This window comes from Sipha flava, unplaced genomic scaffold, assembly GCF_003268045.1.
Source record: "Sipha flava isolate LNK unplaced genomic scaffold, YSA_version1 109_pilon_pilon, whole genome shotgun sequence".
Taxonomy (NCBI): domain Eukaryota; kingdom Metazoa; phylum Arthropoda; class Insecta; order Hemiptera; family Aphididae; genus Sipha; species Sipha flava.
Window position 1 is genome coordinate 1,990,947 of NW_020271726.1, and position 17,799 is coordinate 2,008,745.

General features: G+C 30.2%; 3 protein-coding genes across 5 annotated transcripts; 2 read left to right on the forward strand and 1 right to left on the reverse strand.

The window, feature by feature from the left end:
• The first annotated feature begins 2,879 nt into the window (after window positions 1–2,879).
• LOC112687079 lies at window positions 2,880–4,858 on the forward strand. The gene is made up of 3 exons (XM_025559624.1): window positions 2,880–2,954; window positions 3,663–3,995; window positions 4,083–4,858. Exons 1-3 carry the CDS (start codon window positions 2,880–2,882, stop codon window positions 4,185–4,187), a joined length of 513 nt encoding a protein of 170 aa, XP_025415409.1. The 3' UTR covers window positions 4,188–4,858.
• Window positions 4,859–7,746: 2,888 nt separating this feature from the next.
• Window positions 7,747–14,404, reverse strand: LOC112687187 (tankyrase). 3 transcript variants are annotated; one of them, XM_025559774.1, is made up of 21 exons: window positions 13,778–14,404; window positions 13,511–13,715; window positions 12,593–12,817; window positions 12,401–12,528; window positions 12,158–12,345; window positions 11,818–12,071; window positions 11,636–11,757; window positions 11,363–11,564; window positions 11,156–11,296; window positions 10,962–11,088; window positions 10,793–10,891; window positions 10,542–10,707; window positions 10,254–10,473; window positions 9,935–10,167; window positions 9,467–9,822; window positions 9,244–9,404; window positions 8,926–9,095; window positions 8,662–8,845; window positions 8,498–8,606; window positions 7,961–8,117; window positions 7,747–7,901 (listed from the first exon to the last, which is right to left on the reverse strand). In XM_025559774.1, the coding sequence occupies exons 2-21, from the start codon at window positions 13,701–13,703 to the stop codon at window positions 7,836–7,838; spliced, it is 3,501 nt and encodes a 1,166-aa protein (XP_025415559.1). In that variant the 5' UTR covers window positions 13,704–13,715; window positions 13,778–14,404; the 3' UTR covers window positions 7,747–7,835. The 3 variants fall into 3 exon arrangements, with proteins under 3 accessions (XP_025415559.1, XP_025415569.1, XP_025415550.1); XM_025559784.1 differs by having other exon boundaries at window positions 14,288–14,397; XM_025559765.1 differs by having other exon boundaries at window positions 13,511–14,404.
• Window positions 14,405–14,541: 137 nt separating this feature from the next.
• Window positions 14,542–16,697, forward strand: LOC112687200 (succinate--CoA ligase [ADP/GDP-forming] subunit alpha, mitochondrial). Its single transcript, XM_025559791.1, has 6 exons — window positions 14,542–14,744; window positions 15,423–15,667; window positions 15,730–15,951; window positions 16,013–16,297; window positions 16,359–16,493; window positions 16,550–16,697. The coding sequence occupies exons 1-6, from the start codon at window positions 14,708–14,710 to the stop codon at window positions 16,622–16,624; spliced, it is 999 nt and encodes a 332-aa protein (XP_025415576.1). The 5' UTR covers window positions 14,542–14,707; the 3' UTR covers window positions 16,625–16,697.
• The last annotated feature ends 1,102 nt before the right edge of the window (window positions 16,698–17,799 follow it).

Below are 17,799 nucleotides of genomic sequence, written 5' to 3' on the forward strand. Positions count from 1 at the left end.
CTGCTAATCAACGACCGCTAACGAAGATACGTGCTATCGGAATCTATAAAAACGTTATCGAAGAGAGCACACGTGTTGCATGGTCGGTGGTTGAACACGAACTGTAACAGGAGAATTACAGCAGGAAATAAGTCCTATTTTGCACTTGTACCATTATTTAAGTCAAAATTACTTTCCAGAAATACAAAACTAAGATTATATAAAGTGCTTATTAGACCTATAGTTCTGTATGCCTGTGGAGCGTTGGCATTAACAAAGTAGGACGAAAAAAGACTGCTATTATTTGAAAGAAAAATATTGCGTTAAATCTATGGGCTCAAAAGAAACGAGGGAACACGTATGAACGAAGAACTAATGCAGAGTTGAGAACAATATTCAATGAAACAAACATAGTAGGAATTTTTAAAAGCAGATGGATAAGCTAGGTTGGACACGTTTGGAGAGCGAAGGGCCAAATAGTGCATAACATCACATTATGGAAACCAGACAAGAAACGGCCGAGAGGGACACCAAGACAACGATGGTTTGACCGAGTTAGAGACGACCTTGAGCTCATGGGAATACGAGAGGAAGGACTGGCGAAGAACAGAGAAGTATGGAGAGGTGTAGTAGAAGCTGCGATGGACTTACAAGGCCTGGAATAAGCCAAAAAAAAAAAAAAAAAAAATGCAACAGCTTCTTTTAAAGATTTCGCGGCATCATTTACTATAAGATTTAAGGAATGAGCACTACAAGGAACAAAAAATGCAGAATATTTCGAATGTACCATTGGACTCCTGAGTGCACACCTTTTATATTGGCTCCATTGTCATATCCTTGTCCTCGCATACTACTCAAAAGTATATTCAGCTCACGCATTGTATACATCACATAGGTTTTCTCCAGTACTACTTTCAACTGAAATAAAACCAAGAAAATATTCACGAATGGTAACTTTTGAATTTTCAATTGACACAAAACGAATAATAATAGTCATGAGCTTCGAGTGACTTATATCAGGAGTACAATCTATTATAATACTATAATACTTCGCATCGCTAACCATAGTAACTATGCGAGACTTAATAGACTGAGATAATTAATCAATCATCTCATTTTAAATATCTTTTCCTAAATAATGGTTGATATTTTTTTTACTATTAATTATTCTTCTTACATGTTCAGCCATCACAGAATCATACTTAACCATAAGTTCAATTAATTTTAAAAAATGTCCATTATTATGTTTGAATAACTGATCAGATGTCCATGAAAAGCTAAATTTTGATGACCAAGTAATTGTACTACCAACATGATACGTTGTAAAACTTCATTCCAATGCCTACACTCAGATGCTAAAATACGTTAACGGAAAAAAAATATTTAGCTAAGTCAACCGAAATTATATTTATTTCAACTATAAAAAATAGTTGCCAGGGAAACAGCTATAAAATTAGGTCAAGTTACTAATATGATTTAGTTTAACAATTATAGTTGAATTTCAACCAATGGTTTACGTCATCAATTGTTTTTGTTTTTTTAATCTCAATGACAATTCTAGCCATAGAATTCTATTTATATATAGAATTTCATTTCTAAGTACTTCCTGTCCTATTTTTGCATGGAAATCCCCTAGTAAGATTTTCACTTTGTTGTTCGGTACTAGGTCACATACATTATCCTAATCATCGTAAAACATATCCTTGACCTCATCTTCTTTGTCTTCAGTTGGAGCATATACGTTAATCAGGATCACGTGAAACCATCCACTCCAGTTCAATATAGCAAATTTTGTCATTCACTGCCTTAAAGTTCTTGACTCTAGGTAATATCTTGTCATTCGCAATGAAACCAACCACTAACTGGTATCCAGTACCACCACTATGGAATACCGTCCAATTTCCAGTTTTTAAGCTTCCTTCTCCCGGCCACCTTACTTCTTGAATTGCGATAATATCCAGTCGATATCGTTCAAGTTCCAATATCACTTTCGTAAAATTTCCAGACCTATATAACGTTCGTACATTTCAAGTTCCAGTCATAAATCCTTAAGCTCCACATTTTTCATCCGAGGCGTATTATTTCGTTGCTTCATAATCAGGCTTTTTTTACATTGTAGGGTGGTTAGTCCTACGAGAAATTGCATTTTTTGATATAATTCAAAAAGTATTCAATTTTTTTTCTGCCTTAACTATTCGTCGGCAAATTCTTTTAAAACATGTTGAAGAACTAATTCTTTGACTAAAACTTTGAGCATTTTAAAAACTTTATTGAAACATTTAAATGAACTAAGATCAGAAGAATCTTTTGAGAAATGATTATAGATTCAACAGCATTTGCAACGGAAATGGGAGTAGAGTCTGTTTTTGAGAATTCACGAGGTAGAATTAAACCACGATGTATTCGTAAACACTTTGATTATGAACACAACGATGAACCAGTTATTGACCCAAAACAGCAATTCAAAATACATTTTTATTTCTTTACACTTGATGTAGCTATAAATAGTGTGAATGATAGCTTGGAACAGCTAAAAGAACATAATAACAATTTTTCGTTTTTTTACAATTTGAAAAGACTAAAAAATCTTACACACGAAGAAATATTAAAACAAGACTTACAAATTCTTCTTACTGATGGTGATTCAAAAGATATCAATGGAATTGAAATGACCCATGAATTAAAGTCAGTATCAGCAATGGTTGATGATAACACCTTATAAACTCTTAACATATGTAATAAATGCAGATAACTTTGCACCAAACCTATACATTGCCTTACGAATTTTGCTAACATTACCAGTATCAGTGGCAACTGGTTAAAGAAGTATTTCGAAATTGAAACTTATCAAAACATACTTGCGCTCAATAATGAAAAACGAACGACTTTGTTGTCTAGCCATGATCTCAATTGAACACGAAATTGGTCAAGAATTAACCGTGAAAGAGTTAGTCGACGGTTTTGCAAAGTTAAAAGCAAGAAAACATTTCTGAATTATGATTTATTTTTGTATGAATTATACATTAATTATAAATATGAACTACCATTTATTTTTATAAATGTACATAACAAACTTTTGTGAAAAAAAATTATCAAGTGTAACAATGTAAAATGTAATATAGCCCAGTTTATAATTAATTTTGTTCATTTTGTATAAATAATACTATGTACTAATTATATGGAAAAAATGATTGAAAGGGGCGACATTTTTTTAACTCCACAGGGTGACAAAATACTTAGCGCCGGCCCTGAAGTAATTAGTAACAGAACAAACTTTTTTCATTGTGGTAAAACTGATTTTTGTAGTAATCTCCAGAAGACAATTTTTATTCTATCAAAATTTCGATACCTACTAAAGATTCTCTGTTTTTAAAAATACAAAGATCAATAATGATTTTTCAAAAATCTTTAATTTCATGTGTTTTTAATATTCAAAAATATAGATTACTTATTGATCTCGTGCACTTCGTTGCCCATTAAAAATGACACAACTCTATAGTATTTATGAATAATATATTATTATTATTATTACTGTTATCAGTGGTATTTTGGAGGGTATACGCGGGTATACGACGTATACCCGTGAACCATCATGATGATTTGGCGTATACTCTATAAAAGTAACCCCAATACGCACTTATACGCCCGTATACCTACTTCATAAATAGAAAAAAAATCCATAGGACATAGTCAGCTCTGCATGCACTATAGCAGTAATCAGAAATTGTTTGGGAACCCTCGAAAGTATTCATAATTTCTTCATCTATCCGAAACGCCAAAATGCTCTTCAAGATGCGATCAATGAAGATGAGACGCTACGTGAAAGTCGGTTGAAGAAATTGAAAAAATATTGCAAAACCAAATGGGTAGAGCAACACGAGTCTGTCGCAACTTATCTGCACTTAAAACCAGCAGTAATTCGCGCTCTTGATGTGATTTCGACCACCTGGAAGGATCCAACGACTTCGTCTGGAGCTTTCCAACTTCTTTCAGCTATAAAAACTGCAAATTTCCAGGTAAAATCCAAGACTCACACTATCACATTACCAGCTCTCTATTATGAGATGTTTGTATATTCTTCATTCTTTGAATTTAATTTCCAGATCTCCATGCATATTTTGAGCTCAGTACATTCTTTGACTTTGTCTCTCAGTCGAGTACTTCAGTCCAAAAAACCAGGATCTTGGCGAGGCTATCGAATTAGCTGATGCTGCGAAACAAGTCCTGTTTGAAAGAAGAGAAAACGTTGAAAAGCACTTCAGAGGAATTTTCAAAACCGTGAGCGAAATCAGCGCAAAATACGACATCGAACTGTGGAAACCAAGGCTCGTGTCAAAACAGACTCAACGCTCCAACGTACAAACTGATTCAGATTATTTTCGCATAACGATTTACATCCCATACATTGATTTATTTCTGACCCATTTACAAGATCGATTTTTGAATTACCGCAAAATTTTATCAAACTTTGCTTGCCTCTTCCCTAACAAAATGAAGAATTTCAATGAATAATCCTGCGCTCCATTGTTTGAACCATACTCTTCAATTTTGCGGGATGATTCCCGTGACATCTGGGTAGACAAAGTCAAACTTTGGCGTCAACGCATCGCCGGAAAGAACGTTAAAAATTCGCTTGAAGCACTCGATGTGTGCAATGGAGATGCGTTTCCAAATGTTCATCAAATGCTTCGCATTTTGGCAGTTCTGCCTGTAGCGACAGCGACGAATGAACGCTCCTTTTCAACATTGTGTCGCCTCAAGACTTACCTCAGGTCAACAATGTCTGAAGATCGGCTGAACGGATTAGCCTCGCTCAATATACATCGCGATGTCGAGGTCGATCCGCAAAGAGTTTTGGAGAAGTTTTTTTCTACACCTCGCAGAGTTAATTTATTATATAATAACTGAATATCAAGTTAAGACACAATAAAATGTCTTCATTTATAAGAAAAGTTTCTTATTATTTTTTATTAACTTCATAACCTAACATGATACACATATGTCAAACCCCCCCACCCATAAACGAATTCAGCGCACGAGCCTGTATGCTTTTATTTTACAATAATTGTAAATAAAAAAAATAAATATAATAATATTTTATTATATTTTTTGCCTATAAAATCGGGCAATTATTGAATTTTCCATAGAAGCTTTAAATACTTCGATAAATCAAGAAATAATATGGGATAAAATTAATACACATTTTTTTTTTTATTTTAAAGTTTATACTTGTGAACATGAGATCCAGAAAAGACTTGAATACTCGCGAGCATCGCTCGCGTCTTTTTAAGTGATAAAATCTGATAAGTCTTGATCCTAATGAATACACAATAGTCATTGTCATAAATCCTTAAATACGCGTATACCCTTTAGTTTTTTTGCCAAAACACCACTGATTGTTATAGTTTTAAAACAAATCGGGAAATAAATGCCGCACCGTGTGGACGCGTATTGACGCGCGGCACGGGGCCGACAGAAAACGCACGGCAAAAGCTGCTCCGTCTGAACGCGTCTTAAGAAACAAGTATTCATAGAGGAAAATTGTAGATCAGTTTCAACAATGCAACAAAAAGTTGTCAATTTCTTGTTAACTTATAGAAATACTCCTTGTATCATTAATTAGTTGTCCGGCAGATATACCGGCAAATGGACTAGGACTAGAACTATATTAAAGACCATTTGGAAATAAGATTTTACATTAGACGTATTTAAAACTAAAATCACTAAAAAACTGATAAGGAAGCTCATTATCAATATATACATCACTAAGAATGATAATATTTGGGATATGCAGTATCTTAAGTACTTTTATTCTATCCAGATATGTTTTTGGCAGTATTTTTATATATTATAAAAACGTGAGGCTATTTTTTGGACACCTATGTTCTACAAGTTCTACAAGCCCGATTTTCATGATATTTTTTTAAATGAAAGTACTCGGAGTGCAGATGAACCATCTAATGAGAAAAGTACAAAAATTAGTTGGTAAAAAAATTGTTTTAGTTTAATTCCCATAGTAGGTAATAGAAATTGTTTATTTTGTATGTTATTATAACAATATATACATTATTTATATTTATTTAATAAATTACTTATTATTTATATGTTTATTCAAAAATATTTTTTTTTTTTTCTGTAAATCGACATCAACAGGTAATTCAGCTAGTATATCTTATTACTAAGTGGGTCGTTACCAGGTGACTTTTTATTCTAAATTTTGTGTATATAATATTTTATCTGACTGGGCCAGAGATACCGAAGTCTTAAAAATTTAGTTTGAAAAGTCCACAATATCCACATATTGAAGTTAGGCTTTAATTTTGTAATGAATCTTTCATACAATTTGATAGTCAAACTTTGGTCCAATTTAAAGAAACCTCATCCTAAATTTTTACAACTTGTAGGGCCAAGGTACTACTAGGAAATGTGTGTTTCACGAGGAGAGACATTGGTAGTTGAAATTTTGGTTAATTCTAGTTTTAATTAATCATTTTTTAACTTATCAGTCTTGATGAAATAGGTTTATGAAAAATAGTATTAACTAGTTAAAACTAGTCTTAACAAATTTCGTGGTTTTAACATATATCATTTTTATTAAATTTATTACTAAACAATTTATAAGGATAACATAACCCTAAAAAAAAAAAACAAATAAACCAAATTTAAACCACAAAGACAAAAATTGAATTTATTTATTATCTATCTGATAATAATAGTTAATAACATATTTTTAAACTATATTCATATAATTTATACTTTTAGTTTAATAATAATTTTAAATCTAAAAAATCACATAACACTTCAGATGAGAAAATTATTTAACAAAAATTAGATTGATTTTCTGTTCAATCTGATGAGCAGTTTTAAACCCTCATTTATTAAAACATTAAAATTAAAATATCTATGTTTAACATTACATACTAAAACAATACATTTTAAAGTAGTTTTAATTATTGCAATAATCCCATAAAAATAAAAACTACACAAATAATTAAGTATAAAACATTGACACACAATATCACTGTAATAAGTAATATTAATTAGTATCTCAGTGAAAATGTTTTATGGTCATGATCAATTTATTTTTGAAATCTGAATAATGAATTTCATCATAATTAGTTATAATGAGAATGAAAATAATTATATTCTTTATTATGCATAACTTAAAATTTTATTTTATATCTATACTTTTATAATAAAAATACTGTATTAGGTTTTCATAATTCTTTCAGTGGTAATTCAGTCTAGTCACAAATGAAATATTTTTAAAAAAAAATAAATTTGATAAAAGTTATAGATCTTAGAAAAAAATTATTATTTTTTATGAAAACTCACAAATGGTTTTATGGTTTTATTATACTATTTAAAATGTATCTGTATTTTTAAATATATTTTTCATTCTTAATCAAATGTAACAGACTAACTAATTAACATTTAATTTTAATAATTAATTAATTTTAATACTATTTAATTAAATTTCAGACTTTTTAACTCAATTTTTTCAATACTATTGCACCCTGTTCTTAAAAGGTTTAAGACTGCTCCAGATTTTATATAACCTTAAACATAGACAGTGTTTTATTCATTGTTAATAATTAATAATAATTATAAGAATAATATTTGAATTTTAATAAAACAATACTTAATAGGTATATTTTTAAATTCACAATTAAATTTTAAAACCCTATAAATAAATAAATAAATATATATATATATATATATATATACATACATAATAATTAATATAAATAAAAGACAAAATAATGATTGAGAAAACATCACACTAAGATTTATTAATAATTGAAAAAGAGGAACGTATTTAAGAGAAAAATATTGCATAAAGCAGAGAGCTTATGTTAACCACTTTCCACAGCTTCAGATGGGTTCACAATTTGGTAGGCAATTAAATATTCTGGGTAAGCCTAGATAAATAAGAAATTGTAAAACATTGTTACACAAAAAAAAAGTAATAATACTTTACCTGTTCACCTCTATACACAACATATTCGGAGAAATTCAACCCACCAACACTTGGTGTTCCCATTACTGAATGATGTCCAGGTGGTGCATGAGCTATTTTGATAGCATTATATTGAATAAATGACTTTCCAAGAGTAACTCGACACATGAGCAAATGTCTGTAGAAAAGATAAAATTGGTGAACATTTTTAAACATATAAGTTAAGGGTATTGAAAACAATAATTTTATATTTTTGTCCATCACACATCATCAAGGGAATTAAGAAGTTTTTTATTTCTAAAGTGCCATTTGACAAGTTTTAAAAATTTTAGATGTCTATTTTTAAATTTTAATTAATGTTAGCAGTGTTTATATGAATAAAACTTAAAAGAAAAATTATTTAAAGTAATTCTATAAATAATCAGTATTCAAAATCTTTAAAATATCAATAGATCAATAGGTACAATTGAAATAAAAAAAAAACTGAATTCTTATGTTACACATACGATAAACAGAGATAGAAAATTATTGCTTCCGATCCCTTTGAGTTTTACTGACCTTAAACATTGATAACAAGATCGATCTTTATGTGCTGGACAACCTGTTCCTCCACCAATTCCATAAACATATTGATTGCTTTTAGATGAGTTTTCAGCAAAATAAATACCTAAAATAATTCATAATTTATATATATATATTAGTATTTTATCATTTGTATTTACCAGCTCCAAACATGCCACCAATGTATGCATGCCTTTCATCAAATCCTTTCTGGACAATTGCATTAATAAAAGGTGATCCATGAAAAAGCATTCTTTCATTGGCTTGATTACCATTTTCTAAAGACACTTCTCTTTTACGATGTATGTAACGATCCCATAGTTTACGATTTTGAATCTTTTGTATCTGAAACATTAAAATGTTAATCAATTATTTTATTTTAAATATTCATAAAATATTACAAATTTAATAAGCAATATACTAACTCTAATAATATTGTATCTATTAAATATCCCCCCAGATTGTCCATTATCACGATGTTCTCTTATGGTACTTTGTAATTCTTGTTCAACAGTAATAAATTCTTTATCTTCAGGTAATAAATCGATTAAAAGTGTACATGGCATTCCACCTGATAAGCCTGAACAAACACCACCTATACAAACAATAAATTAATTTTTGCTCTTGAAATAATTTAAAACATCCCTTATAATTTTATCAAAGACATTTTAAAGTAATGTAAAGTAAAATGTAATAGTTGCATTGTTAAATGTAAATCTAAATTAATTATTTAACAAAATTACCATGTTTGGACACTAATTTTTCCATCCCTTTAATGAGCTTATGCCGATAACCATATGCTGTGATTCCAATTTGCTTTAAGTCTTCATGTTCCATCTCAGCTAATATATCCAAGGTTATTTGTTCTCTTTCAAATACTTCATTAAGATGTTCCAAACCAAGACTAAACGTATAGTTAAAATATACTATAAGTATATACAAAAATATAAATAATTAAAACAATACCTAGAGAGAAATCCTTGAATGGTTGATAAAGTTATACAATTAGGATGAGGATGAGCACTTTCATATCCATTCACTGATCCATCTGCTTGAGAACCTAACAAGAATGATCGACCGGAACCACCAGGACTGGGTAATGCAACTGAAGCTCCAGAAGGCATTACAACCGTAGCTGTTTCCTCTAGAGATAATGGAGGTGGTGTAGCAATATATACTGATGAATTATTGGCTGCTGCATTGGCACCAGGATGTGAAGCCATTGCATCTGTTAATAACGATCTTACATCTTCAGCTGTAGTTAATTCAAGAGGAGTTTGTCCTTCTTGATTTCTCAAAAAAGGATCAGCACCATGAGCCAACTAAAACCATATAATGTATTTTATTGATGAGTATTGTAATTATATGTATAAATAACAATTATAATATAGAAAAAAATAATTTATGTAAAAAATAAACATGATAAAATCCTACAAGAAGTGCGCTTAGTTGTGTTCGTCCTTTTTGAGCTGCTTCGTGTAATGGGGTAAAGCCCCAATTATCAGTAGCATTTACAGTGGTATTATGTTTGATTAAAAGTGCAGCAAGATCTAAATGCCCATATGATGATGCATTATGTAAAGGTATTAAACCTCCTTTATCTTGAGCATTAACATCAGCTCCTTGTTCTAAGAGAAATTCAGCTACTTCCAAATTATTATAACCAGCTAAAATATTATAAAACAATATTTAATTATATCAGAGCTTAACATTAAAACAAGAAAATAAATACATATATAGTCAATAGTCTTACCAGCTAAATGCAAAGGGGTAGAATTTCTTCCTTGAGTATCTCGACAATTTATATTTTCTGAAGTGACAAGTCTTTGAACTCTAGCTAGAATACCTTTTTTAGCAGCATCCAAAAGTGCTGCATTACCTCTTAACAAATCAGCTACTTCATTATCAGAATCTCTAACTAGTCCTAAAGGTGTATGCCCATCACGATTTTTTTTTGTATCGTCAGCACCATGCTAATATAACAAATATAATAATAAATAAATAACACTTTCTATAGTTTATTTGTTTGATAAAAAAATACCTGTAATAACAATCGCACAATTTCATATTTCCCTTTTGCTGCAGCTTCATGAAGTGGAGTGAATTTCCATAAGTCAGACACATTAACATTAGCACCATGTTTAATTAACATATCGGTAACTTCAAAATGTCCATATGAACAGGCATTGTGCAGAGGTACAAGGCCTCTAAAAATTAATATTATACTTTTACTTTTTTACTAATTAATTATTAATGATATCAAAAATTAGTAGTAATGAAAATAACACATACCCTTTATCTTTTGCATGAACATCAGCACCATGAGAGAGTAGGTACTGACTAACTGCTACACGATTATAACCAGCAGCGAAGTGAAGTGGTGTGGAATGTCTGTGAAAAAAGTAAATATACATATATCAAATAGTATTTTTAATTGATTTTAATGTTATTAAATCATTACCGCCCATCTAAATCTCTACAGTTAACAATATTAGGATATGAAGTTAATAGTTTCTGTACTTTCTCTAAATCACCAGATTTAGAAGCTTCTAAAAGTTCAGACTCTAAATCTAAAACCACAGGAGGTTCTGAAATATGTAATATATAATTAATAAATATATATACTTATAAAGTAATTTGTTGTAGACAAATTACCTTGTAATATCTTTTTTATGTTATCCGTAGCCATGTCAATGGCTTTAAGTCCTTGTACTGATGTAATGCTTGTATCAATATTATATGATAAAAGTATTTTGCAACCTTGTAAACTATCATTTCTTGCACAACGATGTAAAGCTAAAATATGAAACATTAAAATTAATAAACAAAACTCGCGTAATATAAAAATGTATTTATTTTCACCTGTTTGTCCAAGTCCATCAGTAGCATTAACTCGCGCACCAAGTCTAATAAATGTTTCCATAACATCAAAATGACCATAATCTGCAGCTAAGTGTAATGGAGTCAAGAGCTCTTTATTGGATTCATTTATTTGTGCTCCTTTGCGAGCTAAAAGTTCAATAACTTGTTTACGTTTTGAACCTAATGAAGTAGCCACAACATGCTAAAATAAGAAGGACATTTATACATTATAAATACAGTAATATATATAGTATACATGTATTAATAACTTACAAAAACTGTGTCTCCAGTTAAAGGGTGTTTAAATTTAGCGATTTCCGAATTTAAAAGTTTTTTTACTTTTGAAACATCAGCAATACGACAGGATTCCAATAAACAATGACCTTTAAATTCATCTAAAAAAATATGAATATTTAAGAATAAAATTCAGTTTTAAAAAATTAACTATTTCTCACAAGATAATCTTTCTTGTAGTTCACGTGTAGATGCTAAGTCTATAGCTGACTTAGAATGACAATTGATTAAAGTTGGATCAGCACCTTTGCTTAATAACAACGAACAAACTTCTATACGGGATTTAGATGCAGCTTCATGCAAAGGAGTAAACTGCCATAAATCCATAGCATTTACACAAGCACCATGTTTTATAAGCATTTCAGTCACTTCTATATGTCCATATGAACAAGCATTGTGTAATGGAACAAGACCACTATAATTTAATATATTTAACTATATAATATTTGCTAAAATATTATATTTAATAATCAAATATAATAATTTAAGATATTTGCTTACCCTTTATCTTTTGCATGTACATCTGCACCATGTCTAAGGAGCAATTGAACACAACGAATACGATTGAAACCAGCTGCTAAATGTAATGGAGTTGATTTACGTCCATCACTTGCATGACAATTAACATTCAAAGGGGTTAAAAGAGATGCTAATTTTGCATCATCACCAGATCGACTAGATTCTAAAATCTACAAACATTTTAGGATAAAATAATGGATTGATTATATTTTAAAATACACATACTTCATCTTTACGCCAATCTCCCACTAACACTTCATGAATACCAGGAACTCCACTAACATTAGCTAAATCAACTGGTGTTTTATTTTCTGAATTTCGAATAGTTGGGTCAGCTCCATGTTGTAACAATGCTATAAAATATATAATAAAACATAAATAATAAATTTAAATTAAAAAAAATAATAACTATCTTACCAATACATATTTCAATTTTTCCTTTTATAGCAGCCTCATGCAGAGGTGTATAATTCCAATTATCTCTAGTATTAGGATCGGCTCCAGCTTCTAATAATAAACCAACCACATCTTCATGTCCAAATGAGCAAGCATTATGCAATGGATGAAGTCCACCATCATCATGAGCTTGGATAGATGCTCCAGCAGCTAATAATAGTTCAACTATATCACGGCGACCAAATCCTACAGTGATTAAAATCTACAGTAATTACTAATATTAATTTATTATTAAATAATTTACTTATAAGATGATTTATATTATCTTATTACTTTCAATATATTTATAATACATCATTTATTTCGAAAAAATATAGATTTTAATATTACTATAAAGTACAATAAATCAAAAGAAAAAATGTATTTTTTGTAAACTATAAAATTACTATTCAGAAATCATTTATATTTAAATATTTAAAACGTAAGAATATACCAAGTTGCCCTAGCACTTCTCCCTCTAAAAATCCTTTCACTCAGCTTTTTTTAATGCCATTGTTTTTATTCATAACATTAAACATTTAAGGTATTATAAATATAATTTAATTAATTTATAGAAAATTCCTATTCATGAAAATTATTTAAAATCAATTTATAAAAAAAAAATGGATAAAAATTAGGTTATACAGGATTTAAATTAAAAAACTTGAAAAAATACTATACATGAAAATAAAATAAGAAATTGATTTTAGTATTCAAGAAAAGAAATTAAAATATTATGATATTAAAACTATTTTCATTAGCTAGGTATTTTATCAAATTATAATTAATGTAACACCACAATTTATAACTAAAGATTGAAAAATATTAGAAATTATCTAAGTGTTATGCAAAAATAAACATCATAAACATCAAGATTATAGATTCATATAATTAATTTACCAGCAGCGAAATGTAAAGGTGTACTTTTTCTACCCGTTGTATCTCTAGCGTTGACTGTCTCGGCATTTATCTGTCGCCTGACTTTGTTCAAGTCACCTGATTTACACGCTTCAAACAGTTCTCGTAATGGGTCCTCCTGAAGCAAAGCGTATATGATGGGCTGTTCAGATTCATGTCGTTTGGTACGCATCATGATGATACTTCACTACGAAATCACATCACTGTGTTAATGCTGCGAGTAGAAACGTGTTATGTATTTCAATTTACACGCAAGATATATGCCATGCATATAAATATCGAAGACGAAATGATATTGTGCAATGTCAGTTATTGCCGAATAACACGGTCAATGTGTCAAGTCAAAGCTATTCCACGTTTGCCGACATATGTTCTTGTGTACCTGGTACATCTCTGTTGATATTATCTTGGCACACACGTTGGTACGTGAACCGCGAGTTATGGCACTCGTTTGTCTCACCAAACAGCATTATATACCTGTGGGGCGATGGCTAAACAACAACGACAGGGATGTAAGGATGGTAGTTCGAACGGCTAATAATAATCGTCCTCTAATAACGACGACGATCGACCACTACGAACGGTACGAAGGTAAAAATCTGGTTTGGGTCCGCAGATCACGAGTGATATTCGATGATAATGTACTGTATTACCAGTAATGTTGTCTGTGTATATTATTATTATTACTTTTATTGCGACGAGAGACGGCGAGAGAGAAGCGTCAAGAGAAAGGGTGATAGAGTGAGAACGATTTCTTACCATTCAACAATTACCAGTCCTTCCTCTTTAATCCACCGAGAATAGAATGGAGCGGAGCGGCTGCCTGGGCCCGTGAGAGCGGACGCAGCGGATCAGCGGGCGATGTTGTTATGCTCCTCTACAGCGGTGGGGGGCCTGATACTGCGGTAACGAGGCCAGTGTGACCGACGACGTAATAAGCTCGTACAGATGGTCAAGCTGCGCACGCATATGTTATGCACCCAGCCGAGCGCTGTTGATATACCTATACCAGATCACTTCTCTTACTTCATCACCGGAACGTCGTGTCCCCGTCCGACCTTTCGCTGCTCTTATCACATTTAGATTTGGACTTGGTGCCGCTGCGGGTTTTCAATCGGAACTAGTCGATTTTTCGGACGTCCGTTGTTTCCACGCCATTTGTTGACCACCGCTCTCGCAATGGCCGTTTCTACTAGGATTTTCTCGAGGATCGCAGGTAAGCAGAACAGACGTGCAAGCCAATCCTATATGGCCGATTGATGTCATGACGACAGCTTTCACACCGTTTTTCGAATGTCATCGCACTATCACTTCCTGTTGGGACTGTTGTTGCTTCACGATCCGTCCATTTTCTCTTCCTTAGTCGTTTGACTTCGGTGATCTTTCTACTCGTGTACCGCAGTCTGTTAAATTCCTTTTTATTGATTACGGCCGAGCTTCGTACCTTAATGTTCGAACCAAAATGTTAACCATCCTGTTTCTGTGTTAAAAATATTTTTACCAATGACTGACTAATCTGTCGATGTTGACATTTTCTCTATGACGAAACGATGAATTCATCCATCAATTTATTTGATTTGTAATACTTTAGATAATATCTGTTGTTTAAGATAATATGCTTTTGATTCGGTATACCCCTTGCTAAAATAATTTTTCTTATATGTATTTAAATTACTTGTCTGACAATTGTTTAAGATATGAAAATATGAATTTAATATATCTGTAATTGTTGAACTATATTAGTTGTAACTTGAAGCTTTCATAAATAAAAAATAAAATAATATTAATATAATAATAAAATTATTTAAGATAATTATTGGTATTATCTTAAATTAAATACATTTTGCATTATTGAATAAATTTTATCTAATGATATTTTGAACTTTTATTTTAGTATGCAATTTAATGGGTATTCGATCTTCATCAAATTCAGTTGATCCAAGAATCTATGCAGAGACGAGAAAAAATTTACTTTTGACAAAAGATACTAAAGTTATTTGTCAAGGGATGACTGGGAAACAAGGAACGTTTCATACGACTCAAGCTCTAGAATATGGTACTTGTATGGTAGGAGGAGTCTCTCCTGGTAAAGGAGGAAAAACCCATTTAAATTTACCTATTTTTAACTCCGTGAAAGAGGTAATATTGTATTTTAATTACTTGGATATCAAAAATGTAATCCTTATTTTTATTCTTGTCAGGCAAGGGAAGGAACTGGAGCAGATGCTACAGTAATTTATGTACCACCACCTGGAGCTGCAAAAGCAATTATAGAAGCTATAGATGCTGAAGTTCCCTTAATTGTATGTATTACAGAAGGGATACCTCAACAAGATATGGTTCGGGTAAAACATAAATTACTTAGACAGAATAAGTCTAGATTACTTGGACCTAATTGTCCTGGAATCATTGCTCCGGAACAAGTATATTTACTCTTGTTTATTAATATGATAATTAAATGGTTAAATGTAATAAATCTTTTAGTGTAAAATTGGTATTATGCCGGGTCATATCCATTTAAAAGGTTCTGTTGGTGTAGTGTCACGTTCAGGTACACTTACTTATGAAGCTGTTCATCAAACATCTCAAGTTGGCCTTGGACAAACTCTCTGTGTTGGTATTGGTGGTGATCCATTCAATGGAACTGATTTTATTGATTGTTTAGAAGTTTTCCTAGAAGATCCAAATACACATGGTATTATTCTCATTGGTGAAATTGGTGGACAACAAGAAGAAATGGCGGCTGATTATTTGAAAAAAAATAATAGTGTAAGTAACAAATTTTATTTACCCGTTTGTACTATCATTAATATTTTATTGTATTTTTTAGGGTCCAAATGCCAAACCAGTTGTATCTTTTATTGCTGGGTTGACAGCACCACCTGGTCGTCGTATGGGTCACGCTGGAGCAATTATTTCTGGTGGAAAAGGTGGAGCTCAAGACAAAATAAATGCACTAGAAGAGGTAGTTTGGTGGTTAATTAATTAATTATAATTAATTAATATTTTTATATTTTCCAGGCTGGAATAGTTGTAACCAAGAGTCCAGCTGCTATGGGAATTGAACTGTCAAAATTGATGAAAGTCAAATCATAAGTTATTGTGTGCCGTTAGTTTAGTTTTATTTTAAACTATGGCAAATTAGACTAAATACACTTTACCGTTGTCATTGGTTAGGTCAAAATTGCTTTCTTTAGGAATAATGTACTTTAAATATTTCCTATTCATCAAATGTTTCTATACATCCATATATAACAGTATAAATTTTCATGAAATATTTTTTATTATATTTCATTATATTGCTTCTTTTCAATATTACTATCAAAAAATGAAATATCATCTTAAATATATTGAATATTAGCACTAAAAATTAAATTATTTGCACTATACAATTATCTTAAATTATTTTATTTGATATTATACTATTAAATTGTACAGTTGTTCATTTTATGTTTTCATCAAAACCATTATGTTAAAAACAATTGTTTTATATTTGAAACTGAATTGTGCTATGTTGAAAATGGTTAAATATAATATTATGTTATTATTACCCTAATTTATATTAGCTGTTTTCTTATAATATATGTCAACAAATTGAATGTTACAAGTAAATATTTTTTGGGTTTATTGAATTTTAAAATTCAATTTTTATTTTTATATTTACAAAAACAATAAATATTATAAAAGTTTATAACTTGCATATAAAAATTAAATCTTTTATTGTTTCTTAGAACATTTTAATACATTAGTATCATTTTTAGTTTAATTGATATCTAAATTTTTATCAACATTAATTACTTATATAAATGAATAAGTACATAAACAGTTGTTTGTCATCAAATAACAACAAAAATGTATTAATTATTTTCTTAATGTTTATCTTAAAATATAATTATTAATATAGAAATTAACTATCAATATTATGGTGATTATAAATTATTAATAACCATAGCAATCAAAAATTATCAATTTTAAGGTCATAAATATTTTTAATAAAAATCAAATAATTATCTGTTCTGAGTTATAAAGACTGACAATGATTAATGTGGAAATAATTTTTATTGTTTCAATTGTTAATAGGTCAAAAATTAAGTTTAGGTATGTGTTGAAGCTTTGTTTCATAATATCTTATCTTAAATATGCATACTTAAGTTTAATATATAAAAATTAATTTGTTGTCTAAACATGAAATATTATTAAGACAATTAATGAATAAAATTAATATCAGTATTGTAAGCTTATTAGTGTTAAAAAAAAGTCAAATGATAGAA